This window comes from Sus scrofa, chromosome 12 (assembly GCF_054392235.1).
Source record: "Sus scrofa isolate SSC_HxYL_T2T_F1_AM1 chromosome 12, Sscrofa_HxYL_maternal_Yorkshire_Landrace_v2.0, whole genome shotgun sequence".
Classification (NCBI taxonomy): Eukaryota; Metazoa; Chordata; class Mammalia; order Artiodactyla; family Suidae; genus Sus; species Sus scrofa.
The window spans coordinates 17,638,802-17,664,781 of record NC_139394.1 but is presented as its reverse complement, the minus strand read 5'-3'; the positions used below and the strand labels follow the sequence as shown (position 1 = coordinate 17,664,781).

The 25,980-nt window shown below is 39.2% G+C and overlaps 1 protein-coding gene across 4 annotated transcripts in view; it reads right to left on the bottom strand.

Annotated features, from left to right (window-relative positions):
* Positions 1 to 25,980, bottom strand: part of NSF (N-ethylmaleimide sensitive factor, vesicle fusing ATPase) — a 165,162-nt gene that overhangs the window by 20,520 nt on the left and 118,662 nt on the right. For all 4 annotated transcript variants that reach the window (XM_013980864.3, XM_084982795.1, XM_005668696.4 and 1 more), the window contains 3 exon segments: positions 22,689 to 22,822; positions 11,498 to 11,564; positions 8,718 to 8,797 (listed from right to left, as the gene is read on the bottom strand). In XM_013980864.3, coding sequence (XP_013836318.1) covers positions 8,718 to 8,797; positions 11,498 to 11,564; positions 22,689 to 22,822 — 281 coding nt within the window.

Sequence of the window (25,980 nt, the reverse complement as noted above, 5' to 3'; positions counted from 1 at the left end):
TTTACAAGCTTTTCTTCTCAGGACTGCAGGGTGTTTTACAGACCAGATCTTAAATTAAATCAGTCTTAAAAGACAAAATAAGCTTAGATACAAAGGTAGATTCATTTACCTGTTGGGCAAGCAGGAAATTAATTGCAAAGAACTGGCATTTTGACAGTTATGCTGCTGAGTTAAAAATGAAAACGGTACATACGGTAAGTTTTAAGTTTTTCCTGATTATAAATAAATGCTTGTTACAAGAAATAATGAAGAAAAACCCAGCTATAATCATACCGTCTAAGATAGTTGACATTAAGATGGAGAAATAAAAGAACTTCCTTTTACTTTTGTTTTTAATTCCCCTCTTTAAAAAAAATCATTTTTTGGTACATTTTAAAATAAACATCAACTTATGGACTAATAGGAAGTTCCTGTTGTGGCTCAGTGGGTCAAGAACCTGACTAGTATCCATAAGGATGCAGGTTCCGATCCCTGGCCTCGATTTAGTGGGTTCAAGAGTCGGCGTGGCCACCAGCTGCCACATATGTGGCTTGGATCTGGCACTGCTGTGGCTGTGGTGTAAGCAGGTGCAGCTCCGATTCAACCCCTGGCCTGGGAACGTCCATATGCCAAGGGTGCGGCCCTAAAACAAAAACAAAAAACGCTTATAGGATAATAAATGCATTAAAATACTGGGAAGATGAGCTCAAATTTCTTTTTCTTTTTTTTCCCAAAACATCTGGAGGCCACAGGTATAAGGGGAACCACAGAAAACAATCTTGGGAGTTCCCATTGTGGCTCGGCGGAAACAAATCTGACTGCTATCCATGAGGATGCAGGTTTGATCCCTGGCCTCACTCAGTGGGTTAAGGATCCGGCGTTGCAGTGAGCTGTGGTATGGGTCACAGATGCAGCTCGGATCTGGCATTGCTGTGGCTGTGGCATAGGCTGGCAGCTATAGCTCTGATTCGACCCCAAGCCTGGGAACTTCCATATGCTGTGGGTGAAGACAAAAAAGACCGAAAAAAAATTTTTTGGGGGGGCATAAATCCTCCAGTTCTTTTTTCTTTCTAACTGAAATCACACTTGGAAGGATTAAGTGGAAGGTGATTTGATAGTTATACAGGCAGTTTCTGACACAGGCTGAGTTTATATAGAGAACAGGTCACTAGCTGGATGGCCCCAGAGCTTTTCATCTCACTGCTCTCACTGGTACTTCTCCCCGTCCTTCTGTCCCATTATTCCTCCTTATTCTGGGAACTGGCACCCTTCTTCCACTTGCTCCAGGGCTGGCCCAGGCAGGGTCTGTAGGAGCAAGACTGCAGGCAGCTGGAGGGGAGGGAAGGGAAGCTGCTTTGCCCTTTCTTGCTGACATTTCTAGGGCTGGTTTCTTCTTCAGCAGCTGCCTGAGTCTAGCTCTTTTGATAAAGGTTGGTTACTCTGTTGATTTTATACATTTTTGTCAAGAGTTTTCTTTAAAGTGAATAAGAAACTAACAATTGAGTTGTGATTTGCAATTTACAAAGAATTATAATCAACATTTATCTTATTTCTCACAATGTAAATATTAGTTAAATATTACTGCTGTTCCTGTTTCACAAATGAGAAAATTGAGGCTCAGAAGTTAAATGACTAGATTCGAATCTAAGTCTCCTAACTCCTGGGCTCTTATTTACACTGCCAGTGCCAGTTCTATGTGTAGTTAAGACCCATCATCTTCGAGATGTCCACTCAACAGATGTTATCATCTGCATGTTCTAAAGAGGTCTGGAAAGAGAAAGAAAGGGCAGGAAGGAGGGAGGGAAAGGAAGGAAGGAAGGAGGAAAGGGAGGGAGAGAGGGAGGGAGGAAGGAAAGAAGGGAAGGAGGGAAAGAAGGAAGGAAGATGGGGCGGGAGGGAAGGTTGGTCTAGGCAGATTATCTGGAGCTTTCCTTGTGAAAGGCCCTCTTTCCATTCTCCAAAGCGGGAGGTAAGCAGGACTGTCAAGACGAAAACATGGTTACAGACCAAGTTGTGACTTAAAAAGATGATGGCCTTCTTCCTTCTACATTCCAGTAACTATCAGGACAATTGAGGGACTGTTCTGGACCCTTTGTTGGCTCAAGTTCCCCTTGTCAGGTCTTCTTACCCAATGGTTGTTATGCCACATAGCATAAGCCCCTAGGAATCTCCAACCATCTGTGTCTTTGTTTTGGGGACAGGAAGGTAGGACAGAAGCTGTGAAATGCTACTCTGTTCCACCTTAATTTAGAAAAAAAAGAGGCACTTTGGTCACAAGCAATGGGTGGCTACAGGAAGAAGGAAGCAGGTGGTCCAGTGCCCGGAGGCTAAGGACAAGTGTAACGGGTAGTGTCCTCGGGGTCTCACAATGGCCAGAAGCCCCGGCCCTCTCTCTACTCCTCACGTTGCTGAACTCTGAAATTCCTGTCTCTACTTCATTCCCCCTTTTACAACGGGAGCTCCAACCCCATACCAGAGTATTTGTCTTTGGATTTAGGAAGCGTCTACATTTCAGGGAATGGGAGATGAAGAATCAGGATGTCCCTATTTCTTTCCCCACGACTGCAAATGAGGGAAGTTGTACCTGGACCTTCCAACTTGGACCTCTGAACGCACTTTCTGTGGAAATTTGCCACATACAGTAGTTACATTCTCTAGTTTTCCTATCTTACAGGCTAAAAAGGTTCTGTGGACTATCTAAAGGCACCTCTTTTCTTAAAAACAACAACTGTGATTTCCCATTTCTAGTTCTGTACAACAGACTTAATAAAATACTAACCCTCTAAGAACTTTGAAACAGTAATAAAAAGGAAGAAATAGAATCTTAGATGTCAATCTCTAGGCTCCAAGCAATGGGAACAATCAAATCACACAGGACAAATGTTCACCATTTTTTTAGGATAGGACTCTATAAACTGATTTTTTTTAAAAATTTATTTTTTTGTCTTTTTAGGGCCGCACCTGTGGCATATGGAGGTTCCCAAGCTAGGGGTCTAATCAGAGCTGTCTACGCCACAGCCATAGCAATGCCAGATCCAAGCCACGTCCGCAATCTACACCACAGCTCACGGCAATGCTAGATCCTTAACCCACTGAGCAAGGCCAGGGATTGAACCCACAACCTCATGGTTCCTAGTGAGATTCGTTTCCGCTGCGCCACGACGGAAACTCCCGGATTTTTTTTTTTTTTTTTAAATAAAATGATTCTTTACAAATGACATTCTCTGTGGACAACAGCATACTCCTACTTTTCAGTAACTATGCTTTTCACTGTAAGGCATTAATACCTTCTATCTGTGCAGTCAACAGGCTTACAGAGAGCTTAGGTTAGCTGGCTGTCAACGGGGTAGTAAGGCAGGAGGAATTATCTCCATTTTACAGATGAAGAAATAGGCACAAAGGTATTAAGGGACTAGTTTAAGGCTATAAAGCCAGAAGATGTCTCAGCTAACAAGGTTCTAACTCAGGTTTTCTGCCTCCAAGTCCAACACACTGAGTAAACGGTATAGAGAGGACACTCATAACTGGATTCCCAGCCTCATGGACTCTACTGCGATGGTGTAATCAAGACTTCTCCAATGCTGACGTCATGTCATGGTAATATTTTTAAGGCAGTGAGAGAATATTTTGTCTCAGCACCATTAGCATTTCTCTATGCTTAAAGTTTAGATATTTAATTCTGAGTTATCTGAAAATGACGTGTATATATGTATATATATCCATGTTATAATTTTTGTATTAATTAATATGCATTATTGATGTGCTCTACCAAAAAACAAGTCACCATGAAAACATGGTTTTATTTAGCAGATACTTTAGCAATATTTTATAAAAGGACCTGTCAAATTTCTTTCACCGTTTTTTTTTTTTCATGTATTTGAAACTATCCTACACACACACACATTCAACTTACATAGAACTTTCTGAGATAATCTATGAAGAAAAGTATACTTCTAGAGGATTTTGTAAAATATAGTGGCCATCTAATATCACTGACTTAATAAATGGGAAAACTGGGCTATAAACTGCCAATCATCACACAAATTTCAATAAAGAAGTCTAATGCAAAAATCACAACATCAGTGATTACAATGAATGTGTCTGGCAAAATGACTACACCTCTTTCCTAAAGTGGTTATATATCTTATTGAGTCATATTGTAGTCATTAGCCAGAGTTAATTTTGAACAGATAGACAGAGAGATATTCATGTTTAGGCCTGCATGATTTGGAGTCTCTTCTATTATCTGCTCATTTTGCCAAAACAACCTAAAGCCTGAAGAGTTGCTTAATACCCTCAAGACTTCTTAATAACATATCTCAAGTAAGACTGCGCTGAGGTGTCATACAAGGATTATAGAAAAAGCAATCTTGGAGTTGCTGTTGTGGCGCAGTGGAAACAAATCCAACCAGTATCCAGGAGGATGTGGGTTTGATCCCTGGCCTCGCTCAGTGGGTTAAGGATCTGGCGTTGCTGTGAGCTGTGGTGCAGGTTGCAGATGTGGCTCAGATCTCACATTGCTGTGGCTGTGGTGTAGGTGGGCAGCTGTAGCTACGATTTGACCCCAGCCTGGGAACTTCCATATGCCTCGGGTTTGGCCCTAAAAAAAAGAAAAAGCAAAAAATCTTGAAACCCATGGAGAAATAAAAACGTCTAAGTTCCAATAAAGAGCTTACTAACAGTCTTATTGGTTCACATGTTACATACCTTTTTCACTCTAAGTCCTACTTCTTTTTTACCAGGTAATGTTCCTAAGAGCCAGAGCAGCGAGGACATTGTTTTTTTCACCAACTTTATTTTTAGCTAAAACTCTAACAACTGTTAGATCGGAGTTCTATCTTAGTAATATTGCTATGAATCTGGAGCGATATTCTTTTGTAAAAGTTTATAGTTTCCCAGGAGTTTCCCAAGTGGTATGCTATGAATAAATGATAAGTTTTCCAAGATACCAGTTCTCGTCAGCCCTTGGGAAGGCTGGGTGGCACTGGTGTGGCTGCACCTCTGGCCAGCTGTGAATGGCCTCATTCATTTACCCAAGTACATCATCAGATGTTATTTTCTAAATGCCATGACAGGAAAAAGGCTGGGAAGCACTGAAGTGAAAAAGGAGTAGTTCTCCCTAAGTTACAAGATTTTTCTGGTGCATATGGATGGCACGGTCTTCCAAGCCGGTTCCCCAGAGTGTCAGGTAAACCTAGCATGAAAGCAGTCAGGTGAATGGCTTAACTACTCTCACACTTGAGGAAACTGGGAGTTCCTTTTCAGGCACTTTGTCTCCCCCCCCAAAAAAAACCCAAAAAACAAAAAACAAAAAACAGACGGTGCCAGAAGAGACCTATGAGGAAAATAAGAAAGCAACTGGTGCTGCAGGTTGCAGGAAGATTTACCTGGCCTCCCTGCTTCCCTACTGCCTCCTCCTTGACATGAAGACTAAGGCTTTCATCCTCCTGATCCTGAAAAGCACATTCCCCTCGACTTCCATAAATCTGCACAACTTGAAAAGAGCCCCAGTGTCATCAAGTAAAAGAGATGGCTTCAGGAATCTCACTGGAAGGAGGGGTGCCTTCAAGCCTCTCACTGCTAAGCCGGACATTTCCTAACACTGGACAAATTGTACGTCCAGCTCAGGGAGGGTGAACTGCAGTGGTCTTTTACCCTCCAAGCCAATTGTTAGCTTTTCACAGGAATCAGCAGGGAAGCACATGTGAAACCTCTGTGGTGACGGCAAGCACCCCCATGCCTTGTGTGACTCTGCATGTAGATGAAGCAGGCTGGGAGCTTGCTAAGCTACTGCTGCTGAGTTCTCAGAGCAGCCCTTTTCTCCGGCGTGGCTCCCTGCTGGGACAGCCCTTTTCAATTTTTCTATCCCCCCTCGATCTCTTCTCCTGCAGAACACAGGGAAACTTGATTGAAATAAAGACCTAGGGAACATGTTTTATTTTCTCCTGTTCAATCCATTTTAGAAAAGCTTTTAATTGGTTTTAAAAAGATGCTAAACAAAATGTGATGATGTTTTTCAGTCTTCATGAACTACGGATACCACTTTTTATACTTTCAAAGGGCTAATAAATCAATCATGAAATTAACTCTCAGCTAAATTTAAAGCAAATCCACTGAATACCGGGTTCATTAAAAATCTATGCATTTACTTAGAAAAATTTAAAATTCAAAGAAAATTATCCTAGTGACTGAAATCTGACTTGCATTTTTAGTCCTACACTGAAAATCCAAGACCAAAGCTATCACAAAGGGAAAAAAGGAAGGCCTGTGAACCAGTTTTAATAAGCCAATTTACAATGAGGGAGGGAAACGGAGGAGGGGGAGAAGGAGAAAAGAGAAGATCTTGATACCTAACAACATGGTGTCCCTGAAGGGCTTCTTTTCCTGAAGCATGTACACACACGCACACGCAGCTTTTCTAGGTGAAGGCTGAATTACAACAAATGCGAAACTAAGGATTCTGTGACTGATATGATTACTGCATTGCACGCATGTACAGTTCCTCTATTTAAAGAAAAATACCTACACCATTGCTGTCTTCTTGACAGCGATAACCTTAGAGCGTTCCACCAGTCTCTGCGTCTCTACCACATTCATATACCTTTAATATTTAATTGAAAACATCTGAAAAAATCTACAAGCTAATGGTTTGGTAAAGTGAATGCTTCTACTTTAGAATGACAAACAGCCATGATATTGGAACAGCCTGAAAATTTTCCCCTTATTTTCCTGAGAGAACACAAACTACTTTTAAAAGCAAGGTGGTAAAGAGAAAGCACATTTTTATTGTGGTAACTATATGCCAATTAGAAATACTTTAAACATTAATTTCTTCCGCCACTCACTCACTTATATAGCAGGTCGTGTAGCAGTCCCGGTCAGAGTACCAAATTCTGATTAATAACAGGCTGGTAGTCTCTGAACAGAGAATCCCTGCCATCTCCAATCAGTAAGGCGGCCAGATGTTTTACTTCTTACATATTCCTCCATCCTTCCTTTCCAATACTTAGAGAAATTTGCTCCACATCCCTTTTTAATGATCCAACTCCCATTTCTAAGATTTTTTCCCCAAGCTGGGCCACGTACCTTGTGTGCTCACTCCTTACATCTAGCTCGATTATCGAATCCTCCTTTCATCATTTAAGTAGCTTCCAAGACTATCTATCCAGCTGTCTTTCTATCTGTTTATTTTTGGCAACACTTTATTAAGACATAATTCACATAACACACAGTTCACTGATTTAAAATGTACAGCTGAATGGTTTTTAGTAGACGGCAACCACCACCACGATCAATTTTAGAACATATCCATCATCCCCAAAGAAACTGGCAGTAGACACTTCTCATTCTCCCTTTCGACCCCTCCAGTCCTAGGCAACCACTGATCTGCTTTCTGTCTCTATAAATTTGCCAGTTCTGGATATTTCGTATAAATGGAATCGTATGTAATATACGATACGTAGTCTTTCGTGACTGGCTCCTTTTACACAGCATGTGTCCAAGGTTCATTCATGTTATGACATGTATCAGCACTTCATTTCTTTTCTCTTTTTTTGGCTGTGCTTGCACACATGTAATTTATTTATTGAGGTTATTTACTTTTATTCCAACAGCTTGAGATATATCTATCTACACATTTATTGAAGGAATCGGAAAAGGAAAATTATAGTCATTTCCCTAATTTCAGCTTTAATATAAGCTAAAACTCCAATGCCTAGGAATGACAGTTCATAGAAAAATAATTATAAAATATCCTTTCACAGTGCTTATGTGCAGTAAATTTTCAAGGTTGTTGTAGGTTATGTTCCTTTTCACTAGTCTAGGAAAAAAAAAAAACTCCTAGAAAATCCTGACCTCCTAAAAATTCTTTACCTTCAAACACACATATAATTTTAGCTGTTGAATTAAAAATTAGATTCACCAGCTTAACATTAAATATTTTCCATATAGCTTAGTTTATATCTCTAATTTCAAATATGAGATTCCCATACAGACATTAAGATGTTTTTTAAGTTAGTGCTTCACTCCTTTGTATCTGCCTTTGATTGGCATTTCTTCAAGGGAGTAGAACACAGAACCAGTCAAGAGAATTTGTGTCTTGTGTCATAGCCAAACATGCTCTGGCAGCCTCTACATAATTAGCATTTTTAACCAACCCTCATAGGTTAGTTTAGATGTGTTATCAAAATCACCAGTCACCAACAACCACATCAGTAAAGATGTAACCACACAAACCAAGATCCTAGATATAAAAACTCACTCTTCAAAAGTGCCAAATGACACAAGAAAAATAACTTAAGCTCATGTGTAAAAATTAAAAACAAAACAAAATTCCCTATAGGACATAAATTTCCCCAAATACAATTCTTAGGAAAACCTAAAAACAATAAATGAAACAAATGGAGACATGTTTAATCCTTTCCACATTAATATCATGTATTAATTTAATATCTCTTATGAGAGATGGAAGTGGGGTAGGGGTGTGTAATATGGTGGTGAAGTTATAAAACAACAAAAGAGAATACTAATTGAAACTGGGATTTTGAGATCCTCAGAAAAGGAACGAAAAACTTCTCTGATTACTTTTAAGAAAATCATTTACCTTAAGACAGAAGGCCAGATCAGATGACCTTTCAAAATCCCTTCAACATGAGAGTTTTACATGCTTATTCAGAGAGCGTACCAATGTATAATTTACTGAGAAAACTCTGTGAAAATGTTCCTTATATTATTTTTACCTGAGGAGGTGCTTTTTTCAGTAACACAAGAAGAGCCTGCAATACCAGATTAGAAAATCGAGGGCCAATAGGGACATAATCTGGAAGAGAAGCATTGTTATTGTTTAGAAATTCAATATATATGTGCACATATTCCAAACATTCAGATTTTTCTGCATCAACAGTCCTAAATAACAGTCATGCAATTAATGCTCAAGAAAAAATATCACCAGGAGTTCCCTGGTGGCCTAGTGGTTAAGGATTCAGTGTTGTCACTGCTGTGGCTTAGGTTCGATCCCTGGCCTGGGAACTTCCGAATGTCATGGGCATGGCCCAAAAAAATAAAAATAAAAATAAACTTTTTTTTTTTTTGAAAGAAACATCCTTGAACTGAATCTCAGCCGCAGCTGAGACCTATGCCACAGAGGAGGCAATGTTGGATCCTTTTAACCCACTGTGCTGGGCTGGGGAGTGAACCTACATTTCTACAGCAACCCAAGCTGCTGCAGTCGGATTCTTAACCCCCTGGGCCACAGTGGGAATTTCAAACACACATTTTAAAAAAGAAAAAGATCTTCAATAACTTAAATGCTTAAAATGATACATAAAAACTCTTACTGGTAAAAATTTTTTTTAATTTAATTTTATTTTTTTGTCTTTTGTTGTTGTTGTTGTTGCTATTTCTTGAGCCGCTCCCGTGGCATATGGAGGTTCCCAGGCCAGGGGTTGAATCGGAGCTGTAGCCACCGGCCTACGCCAGAGCCACAGCAACGTGGGATGCGAGTCGCGTCTGCAACCTACACCACAACTCACGGCAACGCCGGATCGTTAACCCGCTGAGCAAGGGCAGGGACCGAACCCGCAACCTCATGGTTCCTAGTCGGATTCGTTAACCACTGCGCCACGACGGGAACTCCTGTTACTGGTAAAAATTTTTAAAGTGCTTCAACTACCCATTTTGAGTTCATGGAGACATCTTTGTCTGATATTTAGAGACAGTTTTTTTTTTTTTTTTTTTTTTTTTAAGGAGGGAATACATCTCCAGGTGTACTTACTAAATATTTCCAAGAAATTACTACAAACCGTGGCAATACAGTAAGTGCACAGGTAACAAAATATGATACTAGGCAAGTAATGATAATGTAAGGAAGGTGCTTCAATATAACTGAAATGGTGGTAAAGGCACTAAGACTGGTCCTCAGAAGGTAAAGAACAGTGAACTTCTCAAAGAACTTTCTACTTGTTAAACTTCAACCAATCCTTCAAGATTCAACACAGTTGACACCTGCTTAGTCTTCTCTGCATGTTCCATATGCATCCTTGCTCTGTGCATAGAGCTGCTGTCAAAGCATCTGCCTTCTGAAGTCAAAAACGTTCCTTCCCTTTTCTGAATATCTAGAACACATGGCACATTCTACTTTGTATTAATTTTTGTCAATGTATGTGATAATGACGGCATCTTACTACTTATTTTTCTGAGCCGCTAGTAATTCTAGCACAGTGGTAAGGGGTCAGCAAATGCTTACTGAATAAATGAACAAACAAGTAAAGATAATAACTATTCACACAAGTGAAAATATACGCAGAGGGCACACATTCCTGACATAGCAGTGTTGCTATGACCACACATCTCAATTGTGTTTAGATAAAGGAATTTACACAGAGCTATGAGTATGTGCCTAAAAGCTTTTAAAGAAATAATCCCATAAACTGAGCTAAAATGTATCAAAAATAGCAAACCAAAAACTCAGGTCACTAGATAAAACTATCAATTTAAGAAGAACTTACAGATATACCTGCTTTGCTTTATAACAAACAGTGTCTTAGGAAGGAGGAAATAAATAAATAAAGGAGGATGTAAAGCCAATGTCTGAAAATCATGGGAAAAATATAGCAAGAATAGTTAACGTGCAATCATTACTAGCGCATTCCGGACCCCTTAGAAGGGGTTAGCTGATCAAGTGTTGGCAGTATTTTATGATGTTTATTAAGTTAGCAGATGAGGTCTATTTCAATCCAGTTGATTACAACACCTTGAGCCACTGTTACAAAGAATTTACTCCAGATTTATTTGGGGGGGGGCGATGAAATAAAATGTAAGTGTAACGACACTGTTCTGGCATTTACTTGTAGAATCTATCTTACAAGCTGAGTATACGAACTGTCTTCATCCTTGCTGTCTGCAGGAGTACACTTAAACTTAGGAGATGTTTAACAGACGTTTTTAAAAATTACTGAAGAGCACTTTTAACTTTCAGAGTGTTTGCAACAACATTTACCTCATTTTTGTCTTCACAATTACTTTGTGGGATAAGTAAGGAAGAAAATACAGTCTCTATTTTATATGAGCAGAAACTGAGGTACAGAGAGTTTAACTTTTGCTCCAGGTGTTACAGGCAGTCTGTAGATTTTACCCACTCCTAAATCCTTCTTTCTTTTGTTCTATCAAAGTTTATAAGTAGAAGCTCTGTAGAGGTAGTTCAGAGATATTTTATCTATATAGCAAATATATCCTTTAAAGAAAATCATTAACCATTTATTATGGGCAGGGAACTCTGTGGAAGATACAAAATAACGTAAGACAGGGCCCTTGTAGGAAAGAAGTTTATAACCTAGTTATGGTCATAAGATGTATATAAATGTATTTATACATTTATACATGTATTTATAAATATCATTGTTGACTTCAGATATAAGGTTTTTCTACTGCCTTACTGTTTATAAACACCTGTATTTTTCTCTTATGACACATTAGCTGTAATGTGACAAGGACGGAACCAATGGCAAAAGTTATGACTCACCAAGCAGCCTCTCAATGTCATCCACAACTACACAACTGAGCTGGGATTTGTATGCATCATCGAAGATCTAGAAGAAAGCAAAATCATTTATTATCTTACTGTCCGCCATAATTACAATTTCCAAGAAGAAAAATTTAGTTAATGCTGACCAACCAACGCTCAAATAAAAGATAGTAAAACACTAATTATTTCAGACTACACAAAATTAGAATTTGATATTAGGATTTCAGAATGTAAAGAGTGCTTTCACAATTTAAAAATGAGTCAAATGAGGCTCAAAGAGGTTAAATGACGTGCCCAAGATGTCACAGTTGGATCATGGCTGAGCAAGGAGCAGGGGAATGCTGTTTGCAGCTCCAAGAGCTGGAAGTGTCACTTTGGCGCATGCTGAGGAATAGCAGGAATTAATCAACTGACAAATCCATCAAGTTTATCATAATGGTCTCTCCCGTCTACGTCAGGAGCATGTCTTCAGTGCTGTGACTCAAGAGCTAGAGAGAGCCACAAGTGTCGTGTGGAATGAAACTGAATATCTGAAACGGAATATCGTCTGATTATAAGAATTGTGGCCTTGTCAAACAGGAATAACACTGAAAACACAGAATTCTGTCAACTCAGATCAAACCATAACAGCCAAAGTGTTTACAAAAGAATTAAAGTAAGGTATAAAGGATTAGATAGATGTATCTTTAGAACTAGACAAAAGATAATAGCACCTTATCTTAAGATAGCAAAGAAATGCAAATTCCTTTGTGTTGAAAGGCTAGGTTTTAAATTGTATAATTCCAAAATACTGAATTTTGATTTTGTTGACCTCCCAATTAGATACACAATTAGATATTTTCTATGTTCAAAAAGTCATTCTCAAAGGTGAACAATAAAAAAAAAGCAAAACAAAACAGCAACTCATGCTGACAATCTAGATGGTAAGTTCTTCCCCCAAACACTGTCTATTAAGGTAGGAATCGTCTTCCTTAGTATTCGGTTTTCAGGGTCTGCTGTCTTACTGGTGCTTAATAAATATTTGCTGTATGCATGAACGAATGCCTCTAATTGCTTTCCTTTGCACCTCCCAATTGTGTCAAAAATCTCATCTACCCTTTCATCTGTGGCTGTCTCCTCACTGGATTGTGAGGTAGATAAAAACTTTATTCATGTTCTCCCCGGTACCCAGCATAGATGAGTATTTAGTAATAATATTTGCTCAATGGATTCAATGGTTGAAACAACACAAGTTCTAATTCCATTTGGCCATAAGTCACTTGTCTCTCTTCTTCAGTATAGCATTTTATATATTGATTATATATTATGGATGCACTGTATTCTTCCCTATATTATACTAGATTGTAAGCCCTTTGAAGGCAAGTACTACTGAATTCATTTCTGTATGCTCATATCACTTAATATGATGCCTTATCAGAAAGTAATCAGCAAATACATACTGAAGGAATAAATTTAAATTTACACATTAAATTCAAGTAGAAATATCAAGTAAGCAGCAGACGATGCAGTCAGGACACGGAGATCATCCTCAGGGGATGACTGCTGAAAATGAGACGGATGAGATTTTCAAGGAAAAATGGTATAAACGGAAGAATAAAGGGCTGAGGACTGAATCTTGGAGTGTTGTCCTATTCATTCATTCAGCAAGTATTTTCAATTCCTGTTATGTGTCAAGCACAAATGAAGGCAATGGAGACAGTAATGAATTAATAAGCCACAGCAACTATAATAAAGCCTGACACTTTTATGTTTGAGGAAACACAAGATGATGTGGTGTTGACAGCGAGGCAGCTGTGGTAGTCACTGGAGATCCCATGCACATCCTGGTTCTCTCTCCGGCACACAGTAGGACTATAGCTCCTTACCCTCTCTTAAGTTAGCGATGATTATGGGGTTTTTCTTTGGTTAGTGAAATATGAGTGGGAATATATCACTTTCTGAAAGGAGTGCTGGATTCACCATACGTCCTCTACCCTCCCTTGGCTGTCATGGAATCACATGTGAGATGTAGCCTCTATTCCCTATTAGCTTGAGTCTCAGGGGAAACTGCAGCAGAGTCTCCCCTCTGAATCATGGCGGACATGTAATGAGAGCAAGAAATAAACTTTGCTGTACTGAGCCCCTGAGACTTTTGGAGCTGTTCATTATTGCAGCATAACTTAGCCTATCATGCCCGATATAAGAGCGTATGAAGTCAACGATGGTCACCTAAATTTAGGAAGTGACATTTAAGCTGAGACCTGACGGATGAACAATTCAGTAGAAAACAGCTGGGAGCAACTCAGTAGAAAACTGCTTTTTCTAAGCAGACTGGTTATTAGGAGGCACAAAGATGAGAAAATTCAGGAGCGCTGCAGGAACTAACACACAGTAAGAATAAAATGAAGAGGTGTCAGTGCCGGTGCTATGTGTACAGGGGGTGGTAGGTGAGAGATGAAATGGAAGAGACAATGGAAAAGTTGAGAAGCAGTTCCACTGTGGGTTCTTTGCTATTTTTTGAGGACTGGACCAATACAGTAGCCAGTGTATTATCTTACAAACGGAGGTGATTTCAAGGAGTCACTGAAAACAATGCTTTGCTCCTTAAAACATTTGTTAAGAATTCTACCAAAGGCTCTGGTGTGAGCATAGGATTCTGTCAGGCTGTAATATTGTGGATTAGAGCCACATGGGCCCAGGACATCATGGACTGGCTACTTGGAATAGTTCTACATTTTTCCCAAATCAGTCTTTCTTCCTTTCTCAAAGCTTGTAGAGCTTACTGGGCATTGCTGAGGTCTAAACTGATGATAAATTTGTTTGTAATCTCACCAACTTATCTCGGATACTGTGATTCACAAGGCATTACAAATCACTTCACAGCTGGCCGCATGGCCTACCTATAACATTTTAGAAGAAAAATACCTACAGCAGCCATTTAAAGCAGTTTTTTTTTTTTTTTTTTTTTTTTTTTTTTTTTTTTTTTAAAATAGACAGCTCTTAATGTACTCATTACTACCACAGGGAGAGGAGCACTCACAGCTAACTCTCTTAACAACATACTAACCATGACAAAGGCTATGCTATTCCAGTTGTAACTTGACCAGTTTCAGTTGACTCTGCTATAATTTAAATACACACACACCTTTCACTCCTTACACACACATTCTTTTCCATATGTAGTCACTAGTGTAATATAAGGTCATCACTCTTCCCCCGAATCCATGATTTCTGCCTAGTCTCCTCAGCCTCTTTCATTCTAAATAAGGAGATATTCAGATTCGACTGGCAAGTGTATGCGATTAGCTGTCAGACTAAAATCTAAGTGAGATATTTACATACTGAGCTAGGAAGTTCTACCATAACTTTAGGTAGATAAACCCAAAAAGGAGGAGAGGTACTAGAAGGAAAGAAGCAGAAAAAGTAAAACTATACAAACTGCCCCAGCTAGAATACAACTCAAGTGTCAAACTTGCCATTAGCAACAGCACACAGCAAATATGCAGTGCCTGCTCCAGACCAAATGCCAAAGCAACATTTAGCTAGGTGGGCCGAAGCTGGGGCTCATGGTGGTATCTCACAGACTCTTTAAAAAATTAACTTAGGAGTTTCTTTTGTGCTGCAGCGAAAACAAATCCTACTAGGAACCATGAGATTGTAGGTTCGATCCCTGGCCTTGTTCAGTGGGTTAAGGATCCAGCATTGCCGTGAGCTGTGGTGTAGGTCACAGATGTGGCTCAGATCTGGTGTTGCTGTGGCTGTGGCACAGGGCAGTAGCTGTAGTTCCGACTTGACCCCTGGCCTGGAAACCCCCATATGCTGTGGGTGTGGCCCTAAAAAGTAAAAAAAAAAAAAAATTAACTTAAATTCTGATCCTTTCATTTAGTGAGACTGAAGTATAATTGATGCTCAAGTCTTTTCTTGCTGGAGAGGTTATCAGTAGGGGATCAGAGAAGTTATCACACGAACTAGGATCCCTGAAAGGGGGGAGCTGTTAATAATCACGTTGGGACAACAGGTAAAAACCATGACTGCACAGGGCAAACTGAAGTGTATGGTCATCCAGGTTCTATCAGGGTATTTCCTGTACAGCAGGTAAAATTATCAGAATACACACACATATTCTTAGAGTCAGGTGAGAAGGCTAAAGGAAAAGACTGGGAAAAATGGAAGAAAGAGTGTGGAAAAGAGCGACATCAAATAAAAAAAAAAAGAAAAAAAAAAGAGTGACATCAAATAAATAAATAAATCAAAGAGTGACATCAGGGGAAAAAATGAGAAGCCTATCCTAGAAGATGAAGAGTATCTCTAGAAGATAGACTTGCCTGGTCCATTTCTAGCTGTGGACATTATGAGAACTGGTGCCTCCCCTCTTATGTGCAAAGGCAGGTAGTGGGTCATCAGAGACCCATCAGGCTCAAGCGGAGCCTGGGCTTGAGGCAGGGGGCATGCCAGATGCACGGTGAAAGGAGGTGTGGCGTTCCAGCCTCGGGAAGCTTAGGGGCAGCCTGACTGTGGTCCTCAAGGACTCCGCAAGCTCTCAAGGCACACAGCCCGCTTCTGGGCTGGAGACCACCCGTGTGGAGAGGTGGGGTGGCAGCTGCAGACTCTGGAGCCTACATGAATACACGTGGGTACAGGCCAGCATTAGCTCCACGTTAACCCCAGCCTTTCAGAATCACAAACCACAGCAACGTGTGTTCTAAGTAGATCCTGTCCTCCATTTTCTAGCACCTCTTTAGGGCTCTGAGATAAGTGAAGCCGAATTCTCTGGTTCTTTTGGGGCTGAAAGAGTTCATCTCCGTTCTGAAGGGGCTGGCATGAAGTACCTAGTTAGTAGGAATCTGATGACAAGAGGAATGCGATGATTTAGAAAATCTCTAATGTAGTTAATCTGTCAGCAATTAGTTGAAAACATACTCTAATCATATTTGGTAGCATATAAAAACGTAAACGAGCAAATTCAAATTGGTGCTATCAGTAATAATCTCGAGTTTCTAAAAATAGCTTGGGAGTAGACCAAGCCAACATTAGCTGTCTTCTAGTGAAACTGCCTCGGGAAGTGGACCTCAACTTTTGGCAAAATCCTAAAGCTTCCTGGAATGACCTTAATATCCCTTATTTGTTCTCCCTACTTTTCAGGAAAAATTCTTACATTTTCATGTAACATGAGCCACAGAATGGGGTATTTTTAATAATATAAAAAATCTCAAAAGTCTAAAAGTTCTACTAAAGATCTGCACCATTCTCCTTTGTGTGCCAAACAGATACAAATGTCAAAAGATAAAGTGTATTAAATAAAAACAACAAGTGCTCACCCCCCCCCACCCCTGCCCCAGCAGTACAGGGGCTTGTGGTCACTTCCGGGGTGTCCCCTTTTCTCAGTTAATAAATGCACCATCTTCAACAAATCAACTACATGATATATTAGGATGTTAACCAAAAACATCCAAATTCTGTTGCTTAGTAACTGCTGTCAAAAGATCCAATTTCCAGCTCTGCTCTTTGTATGGACTAAACCATGAAAAGAGGAGGATTAGGCACCATGATTCTGTTCTGTGCAGACTACAATTTGCAGTGGGATTTACAGGAGGATATTCAAAGAAGATTATTTCTTTCTTGCAAAGCTAGTGGAAAGGAAAATTTCTTCCATTAATTTTTAGTCCTTTAAAAACTATATTATATTATTAATGGGTATATTTTTATAAATCATTGATATTTTTACTTAATTTTGTTCAAACAAGGTTGTTGCATCAGATTGTTCTATTTCATCTCTGTACTGACTGTATACTCAGAAAGCACCAAGACAAGGTAATTAGTTAAAATCGAATTCTACTGCTTTGTTCTTTTGTTCATTTAATTCCATTAATAGAAATAGTGAAATAGGTTTTTTTTTTAAACCTATCGATGCAAAAACAGATAAAGGAATTAAAGTTTTCAAATAGGATAAAGTCAGGGTTACAAAAAATAAAATGGGGGAGAAGAGGAAGCTCTGTGGATATTCAAATATCTTAATGGAACACATGGTATGCCTCCCAGAATGTAAGAATAATACCTCATACAGACTTTGGTGGTGTTGAGGAGTTTATCTATGGAGAAAGGATTTATTGAACAAATTAAGAGAAGTACAAAGTGAATTTTAAATTAATTGAGAATAAACTACTTTCATATATATTAGCATTATCTGTATGTGAATAAGAGGCAACAGCTTAATTATAATTAAATCTCAGATACTTATTAAAGCAAGCCTTATGTCTCTCTCTACTGACAAAAACTCTTCTCTCTTGGTTTAAGTAATAAAATGGTATATAAAGATATTTTATGAAATTAACTATTCAGACCACCTTTCTTTTACCAAAATTTAATGTTATAATATTTCTGAGTTCCACAAACTACTGCCATTTCAAAGTATTTTGAAAAATCTTTAAACCTGAGCATTTAGTTATTAAAATGTACCTGAAGAAGGACTTCCTTTGTGGCTCAGTGGTTAACAAACCCGACTGGTATCCATGAGGACGCAGGTTTGATCCCTGGCCTGGCTCAGTGGATTAAGGATCTGGTGTTGCTGTGACCTGTGGTGTAGGTGGCAGACATGGCTCGGATCCAGTGTGGCTGTGGCTGTGGTGTAGGCCGGTGGCTACAGCTCCGATTGGACCCCTAGCCTGGGAACCTCCATATGCGCGAGTGCGGCCTTAAAAAAAAAAAAAAAATGCAGCTGAAGAAATAATTAAATGCCCATCTTTTACCTACCAAGTTTGCAAAAAATATCTTAACAACATCAAGTGTGGGTGAGAGTCCAAGGAAGCAGTCCTATATAATGGGACTGCAAGTGTAAACTGGCACAACTTTTCATATTTATAATTTTTTTTTCTTTTTCAGCTGCACACACGGTATATGGAAGTTCTTGGGCCAGGGATCAAACAAGATGGATCATTAGCCCACTGTGCCACAGTGGGGACGCCTCTAAAAGATTTTTAAACCATTAATATTTGTACCTTAGCAATCTCAGTTCTGGGAATTTATCCTAAGGGAATAACTAGAAATGTATGTACAATAATAATGACTGGTAAAAATAACCACTATACATTATTGAGCACATATTATATCCCAGGATTTATTGTACATAAATCACCATCTCATTTAATTGGTATTAATATATATATATTTTTTGTCTTTTTGCCATTTCTTGGGCTGCTCTCGTGGCATATGGAGGTTCCCAAGCTAGGGGTCTAATCAGAGCTGTAGCCACCGCACACCACAGCCACAGCAATGCGGGATCTGCAACCTACACCACAGCTCACGGCAACACCAGATCCTTAACCCACTGAGCCAGGCCAGGGATCGAACCTACAACCTCATGGTTCCTAGTCGGATTCGTTAACCATTGCACCACGACGGGAACTCCGGTATTAACATTCTTTTCATTTTATAGATGAGAAAACAGAGGCTTACAAGTTAAGGGATTCAAATTCAGATCTTTTTGAAAGCCAAGTCCAAATTCTCAGTAATTCGTGATGCTACTTTAAGAAAAACATAGTAAGAAAATGGCGGCAGTAATTGGCAGTTCTGCTGAATATTGTTTATAATTGTGGGAAAAAAAAAAAACTGGAAACAACCTAAATGTTCAATAAAAAGAGAATGTTGAAATGGATATTATACAGCTATTAATTTAACATAATACTGAGATACATTTTAATGACAATGAAAATTTTTCATAATATATTAAGTGAAAAAAGCAGGTTTAAAGGGGTATGTCCATTGTGATCCTCAATACATAATGTGTGTATGTGTGTCTGAGTTGAGAAGAACACTGAAGGACAAATACGGACTTTCTTCTGTGTTCTTTTCTGCATTTTCTAAGTAATTTTTGAAATTAGGAAAAGCTACATTTTGAGGGTGGGAGGGAAACACTCAAAGAAATGTCTTTTCCAAAATAATAAAAAAATTATAAATTACTTGTTCATTGGGAAAAAAAAAATCTTCCCACCCTCACAGTAAACAACAACAAACAAACAAACAAACAAAACCAGGAAGTGGGAAGTTTCTGTTGTGGCTCAGTGGTAGCAAGGAGTATCCATGAGGATTCAGGTCCAATCTCTGGCCTTGTTCATGAGGATTCAGGTCCAATCTCTGGCCTTGTTCAGGAGGTTAAGGATCCTGTGTTGCCATGAGCTGTGGTGTAGGTCATAGATGCAGCTCGGATCCTGTGTTACTGTGGCTGTGGTGTAGGCCAGCAACTGTATCTCCAATTTGACCTCTAGCCTGGGAACTTCCATATGCTGCAGGTGTGGCCCTAAAAACAAACAAACAAACGAAGGGAAGAGAATAATGGTGGGAGGTAGACTAGAACCACTAAAGAATGACATTTATATTTCATTTTCAAAAGCAAACTGAGAGTTAGCACCTTTAGATGGGTTTGAGCCCTCAGGCTTTTGTCAAGCTATCATTAGGCAACAATGTGAAAACTATTTGCAGGGAAAGATTTTGCAGTATTTCTAATATATTTCTAAGACAACCTGTGCTTCATTCTTTGTTCTGTTCTATAGTCACAGGGAATAATATTTTTCCCCGAGGGAAACTAAAAAAGTCTTATTACGAATTTATTATGCTGCTGAAGCAGAAATAATTTTTGTAACTTTAAGGGTGCATGGATGAATCCAGACAGTGAATCATGAATCCAACTAATTTTAAGTAAGCTTGTTGTAGACACTTATTTTTATATTCCTTAGCCTTCCACTCATCTAAAACCCTACCTTGAAAGCCTTCAACAATTTAAAGATTAAATCATAAGTTATTAAACCATTAATTTAACCATTTAAGCCTCTAAAATCAGCACATATTACCTTCCCCCCTTAAGTCAATTTGCAAGAGATTGAAATAATAAAAATGATAATATCTCACACTTATAAAGCAGCTTTGATGTGCAGGAGCCTAAAACACTTTCAAAAAACTTTATAGAAAAACTAAGACCATCCACCCACAACTCAGAGTACATCTGAGGTAGAAGCTGGCAGCTGGTGAAAAGCAATGGAGTAATTTACCACCTGCACAGAAGACTACTTACTACTTTTGAACAAGCATAAGCAATAGATGGAGTTAGAAAAACACAAATAGAATCAGCTGTTCAGTTAAATGGTAAGTCCAATGGCCACAGATTCCAAGGGCTATTATTTAAATTTTCACCAGAGGAAATGATTGAACGACTCCCTTCAGAGGAAAAAATAGAAAAAACAAAGAAAAGCAACTTCTAATCTACATTGGGGGTTACTGGTCCTCGTGATTCTGTCCAAAGTTTCCAGGGAAGGAGAGATTACTACTGGTTTCACCAGTAGTAATCTCTCTTTTTTTTTTTTGCTTTTTAGGGCCACACCCTCAGCATGTGGAGGTTCCCAGGCTAGGGGTCGAATTGGAGATACAGCTGCCGGCCTACACCACAGCCACAGCAACGCCAGATTCGATCCTCGTCTGCAACCTACACCATAGCTCTCGGCAACATCGGATCCTTAACCCACTGAGTGTGGCTAGGGATTGAACCTGCAACCTCATGGTTCCTAGTCAGATTCGTTTTCACTGAGCCATAATGGGAACTCCTGGTGTGTGCTTTTTTAAAAAGTGTCTTTTTCTCTTTGATCTCTTCCCCAAAGAGAAACTGAGGTAACTTCATCCTACATCTTCATAAAGTGAGGGTCTAGAGTAAGGTAAAAGAATACCTGATCTGTCTTTACTAGAGAGCAATTCGATTCTCAAGAGTCTTTCCTCTTATCCTAATTTTCTAGGATCTTTTTAACTTACAGTTGGTTTTTATGCATAAAAGATCAAGCATAAAAAAGTATGCTTTAAGTAAAGTATTCCTTTAAGCAAAAGGAATACTTTAAACTAGATATATAAAAATAATCTTTCTTCACTGTCTGGGAGTATACAAAATCAGAATATCTATGAAAACACTCAAGTGAAACAGCCATTCAGAGTGTTCATCATTGATTTTTTTACTGTTGTTTTTAATAAGCAACCACCTACTATACTAGATGCCTTACATACTGGCTTGAATGTAAGAGTGATGATCAGATGCTCTGAGTCCTTTCAGTGCTAGAATTCTATTCTATGTTGTTCTAACTTTCACCGAGGGTTCAAAGTAGTCTTATTAAGAAAGTGACACGGAGTTCTGGCTGTGACACAATGGGATTGGCAGCATCTCTGGAGCACTGGGACACAGGTTCAATCCCTGGCCTGGCATAGTGGGTTAAGGATCCAGCCTCGATGCAATGGTGGCACAGGTCACAACAGCGGCTTGGATCTGATCCTGGCCCAGGAATTCCATAGTTGGTTGGCAGGGTGGCCAAAAAGAAAAAAAAAAAGTGACAAATGGTACCTTCAGAAAGAGGCAGAAAGACGAGGACTGCACTAAATTGCCAAGCAGACTCTGATTAATATTTAATATGCCAACGTCTTTTTGTTGGGGGTTTAAGAATATCTTTCCAGTGATATACCTCTGTTCTTTCCCCAACTATACAGTCAACTTAATTGACCCCCCCAACAGTCTGACTTTGTACACTGATGAAAGAACTTAAAAAACCCCAAATGAATTTGTTCCACTCTATTCACACATTGTTTGTTTTGTTTTGTTTTGCTTTTTAAGGCTGTGCCCACGGCATATGGAAGTTCTCAAGCTAGGGGTCAAATCAGAGCTGCATCTTTGGCCTATACCAGAGCTCACGACAATGCCAGATCCCTGACCCACTGAGCAAAGCCAGGGATCGAACCCACATCCTCGTAGACACTACTCTGATTTGTTTCCACTACGCGACAAATGGAACTCCCTACTCAAACACTTTTAACTGTGATTTTCTTTCAACCAAGACAATACAAATGGAAGAAATGAAAATTAATAATATATTAAATAATATATATTATATATTAATAATATGTACATAATATATTACATAATCACACTAAACACAGCACCGTTTGGAAGATAAGGGTACTCTAATAAAAATATATTACAAAGTTAAATACTATATCTAAAACAGGTGCTGTCTTCCCCCAAATTCTGCTGATAATTCTATTTGTGAAGAGCATAATCGCAAAGGCTCTTATAATACACACACGGACATATACATGTGTGTAAAGATACGTACCGACACCCATAAACACACGCACATGCGTACATCTAAGAGATAGGAAATTAAAATGAAAGTAAAAATCTCGATACCTTCTTCATGGCCTGACACTTGGCTGTCTCAGAAAAGCCAATCATCTTATCAGGAGAACAGATCTTAATGAAGGGGAAGTTGGATTCCTCTGCAATCCTTGCAGCTAAAGCAGTCTTCCCACTGTGAGGAGGGCCTGCATAACGATACGAGCAAGTCAGGGGAAAAAAGCCAACCTAAGCAGAAGGGAATAAGACAAGTTCAAACTTTTATCCACAAGGTACTGAAGTCCCAACTAGTTGCTCATTAACATTTCCTGACACAATTTCATGGCAGACATGTTTTCTCTTATTTATTAGCAACTAAATTTAATGAACTGATTAGCATTTTGCAAAAGTATGATGAAATACATTCCTTCTTTCTTTCTCACATAACCTTAATTTTTCAAACTTCTGGCTAAATATATACAATGCAAGGGCTCTGCAGATACCGACTCACAGACTTTGAAAAACTTATGGTTTCCAAATGAGACAGGTTGGGGGTTGGGGTATGCACTGAGGGTTTGGGATGGAAATGCTGTAAAATTAAATTTGATTGTGATGAGTGTTGTATACCTATAAATGTAATAAGATTCATTAATTAAAAAAAGAAAAAAGTGCAAGGGTTCTGCTTCTTTAAAAAAAGAAAAGGCATTCAAATGTATATCAGTACTTATTAGTTTTATCAAATCATTTGTCTGACAAAAAAAATACAATCTTCTTAGGAGATGATATTGGGGGCAGTGGAAACTGCCTCATAGAAACAAATGTGATTTAGAGAGCTGGAATACTAGGAGTTCCCATTGTGGCTCAGCGGATTAAGAATCCGACCAATATCCATGAGCATGCAGGTTCAATCCCTGGCCTCGCTCAGTGGGTTAAGGATCTGGCATTGCTGTGAGCTGTGGTGTACGTCGAAGACATGGCTTGGATCCTGAGTTGCTGTGGCTGTGGGGTAGGCTGGCAGCTGCAGTTCTGATTCAACTCCTAGACTGGAAACTTCCATAAGCCGCAGGTGTGGCCCTAAAAAGACAAGAAAGCTGGAATACTAAAGACCCAGACCTTCTCATGAAGGAAATCAAATCTACAAATGTACCTGTATTTAGACATCTCCTCCTTCCCTTCTGTGTAATAAAGATGTGCCTGTCTTCCACCCGTAAGCCAACCAATCACTTCTGAGCTTCTCAGGAACCTAACATTATTATTATTATTATTAGGTCTTTTTTACAGCCACACCTGTGGCATATGGAAGCTTCCAGGCAGGCCTACACCACAGCAATGCCAGATCTGAGCCGTGCCTGTGACCTACACCAAAACTCATGGCAACGCCAGATCCTTAACCCACAGAGTACAGCCAGGGATCGAACCCGAGTCCTCATGGATAGTAGTTGGGTTACCACTGAGCCAGAATGAGAACTCCAGGAACCTAACATTACTGATTGTATCCTCTTCTCCATATGATCCACCTGTTCCCTGAAGCTACTTCAATAGCATTTAAACATGCTCTAATCTACTGAGAGTTTAATAAACAAAACAAACAAAAAAACTCTTGCTGGACTTCACACCCCTCAACACTACTCTGTCTTCTCTCCAAAATGGAACTTCTCTAAATAATCATCTATGCTGGCTTCCTTTACTCCTCACCTTCCACCCATCCTCAAGCAAACCCTATGGCTTCCATTCCCATTACATGCAATAGGCTCCCATTGGGGTCACCAAATCCAACAGTTTATGTGCTAGCCTCTTGGGAGTATTTGATCATTGACAACTCTCCTTTCTTTAAAAAGTTCTTTTCTTGGCTTTGTGACAGCACCTTCTGTTTCTCCCAACTCTCACCTCTCTGGTTACTCTTGCTCAATCTCCTTTGTCAACTCCTCCTGCTCTACTTAGTCCTTAAATGTTGACATACCTCAGAGGTCAGTTCTAGGCCCCCATTTCTTTTCAACCTACCCTTTCTGTAAGTGACCTCATCCATACCCATGGATTCAACAACAGCCTACACACCGACAACTCATGACTGCATAGGGCCAGCTAGACCTCTCTTCTGAGCACCAGACCCACATATCCACGGAGCTATTCAACACTTCCAGTTTGATTATCCTATAGGAACCTTAAACTTAACATGTCTAAAAGTGAATTCATGATCTTTCTTCCTGAAATGTACTTCTGCACTAGTGCTCCCAATCTTAGTCAATAATACCATTTACCAGCCGTGAATACTAGAAAGCTGGGGATCCTGTTTGTTTGATACCACCCCCCCACCATTCAATCTAGTTACTTACTAAGTTTCAGCTTCCTTATCTACAAAATAAGTATAACAGCAGCATCTACCTTCACAGGATTGAAGTGAAGTTTAAATAAGACAGTATATATAAAGTGCCAGTTGAGTGACTGGCAAACAGTTAAGAGTTCAAAAAATGTTGTCTTAATTATGCTTAATAATTAATTAATAATTATTATGGAGTTCTCTTGTATGTAGCACAGTGGGTTAAGAATCTGGCATTGTTATTGCAGCAGCTTGGGTTGCTGCTGTGGCAAAAGTTCTGTCCCTCGCCTGGGAACTTCCACATGCTTGGGCATGGCCAAAAAATGTAAAAAAAAAATTATAATAATAATTATAAAGTCTCTTTAATTCTACCTCCTAAATATCCCTCAAAATGATCTACTTAGTGCATCTCTCCTATGTTACTTCAAACCATAACCAGCTCTCATTAAGACTAATGCAACTCTTTCTCACCATTGGCTTCTCCTGTATATATTTGCCACTCCAATTCTTTTTTGGTTCAGAATTCTGAAACATTTAATCAAAAGAGAATCTGGCCTTTTTTTTTTTTGGCCACACTGTTGGCATGTAGAAGTTCCCAGGTCAGTGATCGAACATGCACCATAGGTGCAAGGTACAATCTGTGCCACAGCTGCAGCAACACCAAATCTTTAACCCGCTGAGCCACAAGGGAACTTCCGAATCTGGCATTTTAAAAGTCAGGTTTACAAACTTGACACATTCTCAGTATCAGCAATTTATCTACACATTGCTTAAGAAAATAGAGTCTATGAAGATATCAATAAGACATTTAAAAGTTCATTAAAAGCTACAGCAATTTGCAAGTAAGTATCCAGTTTTACTTAACAAATCCACTGAGAGCAAATTTAACTAAGTATATGAAAACAATAGTTACATACAATTCTCTGGAAATATACACTATACCTACAGCTGTTTTTACAGCTAGAGTCTTACTCCCTCGCCCCTTCTTAATTCTCAAAATGGTGAACCACTGTATGGTCCTGGATCTCCAAGCTATAAAACTGAAATATG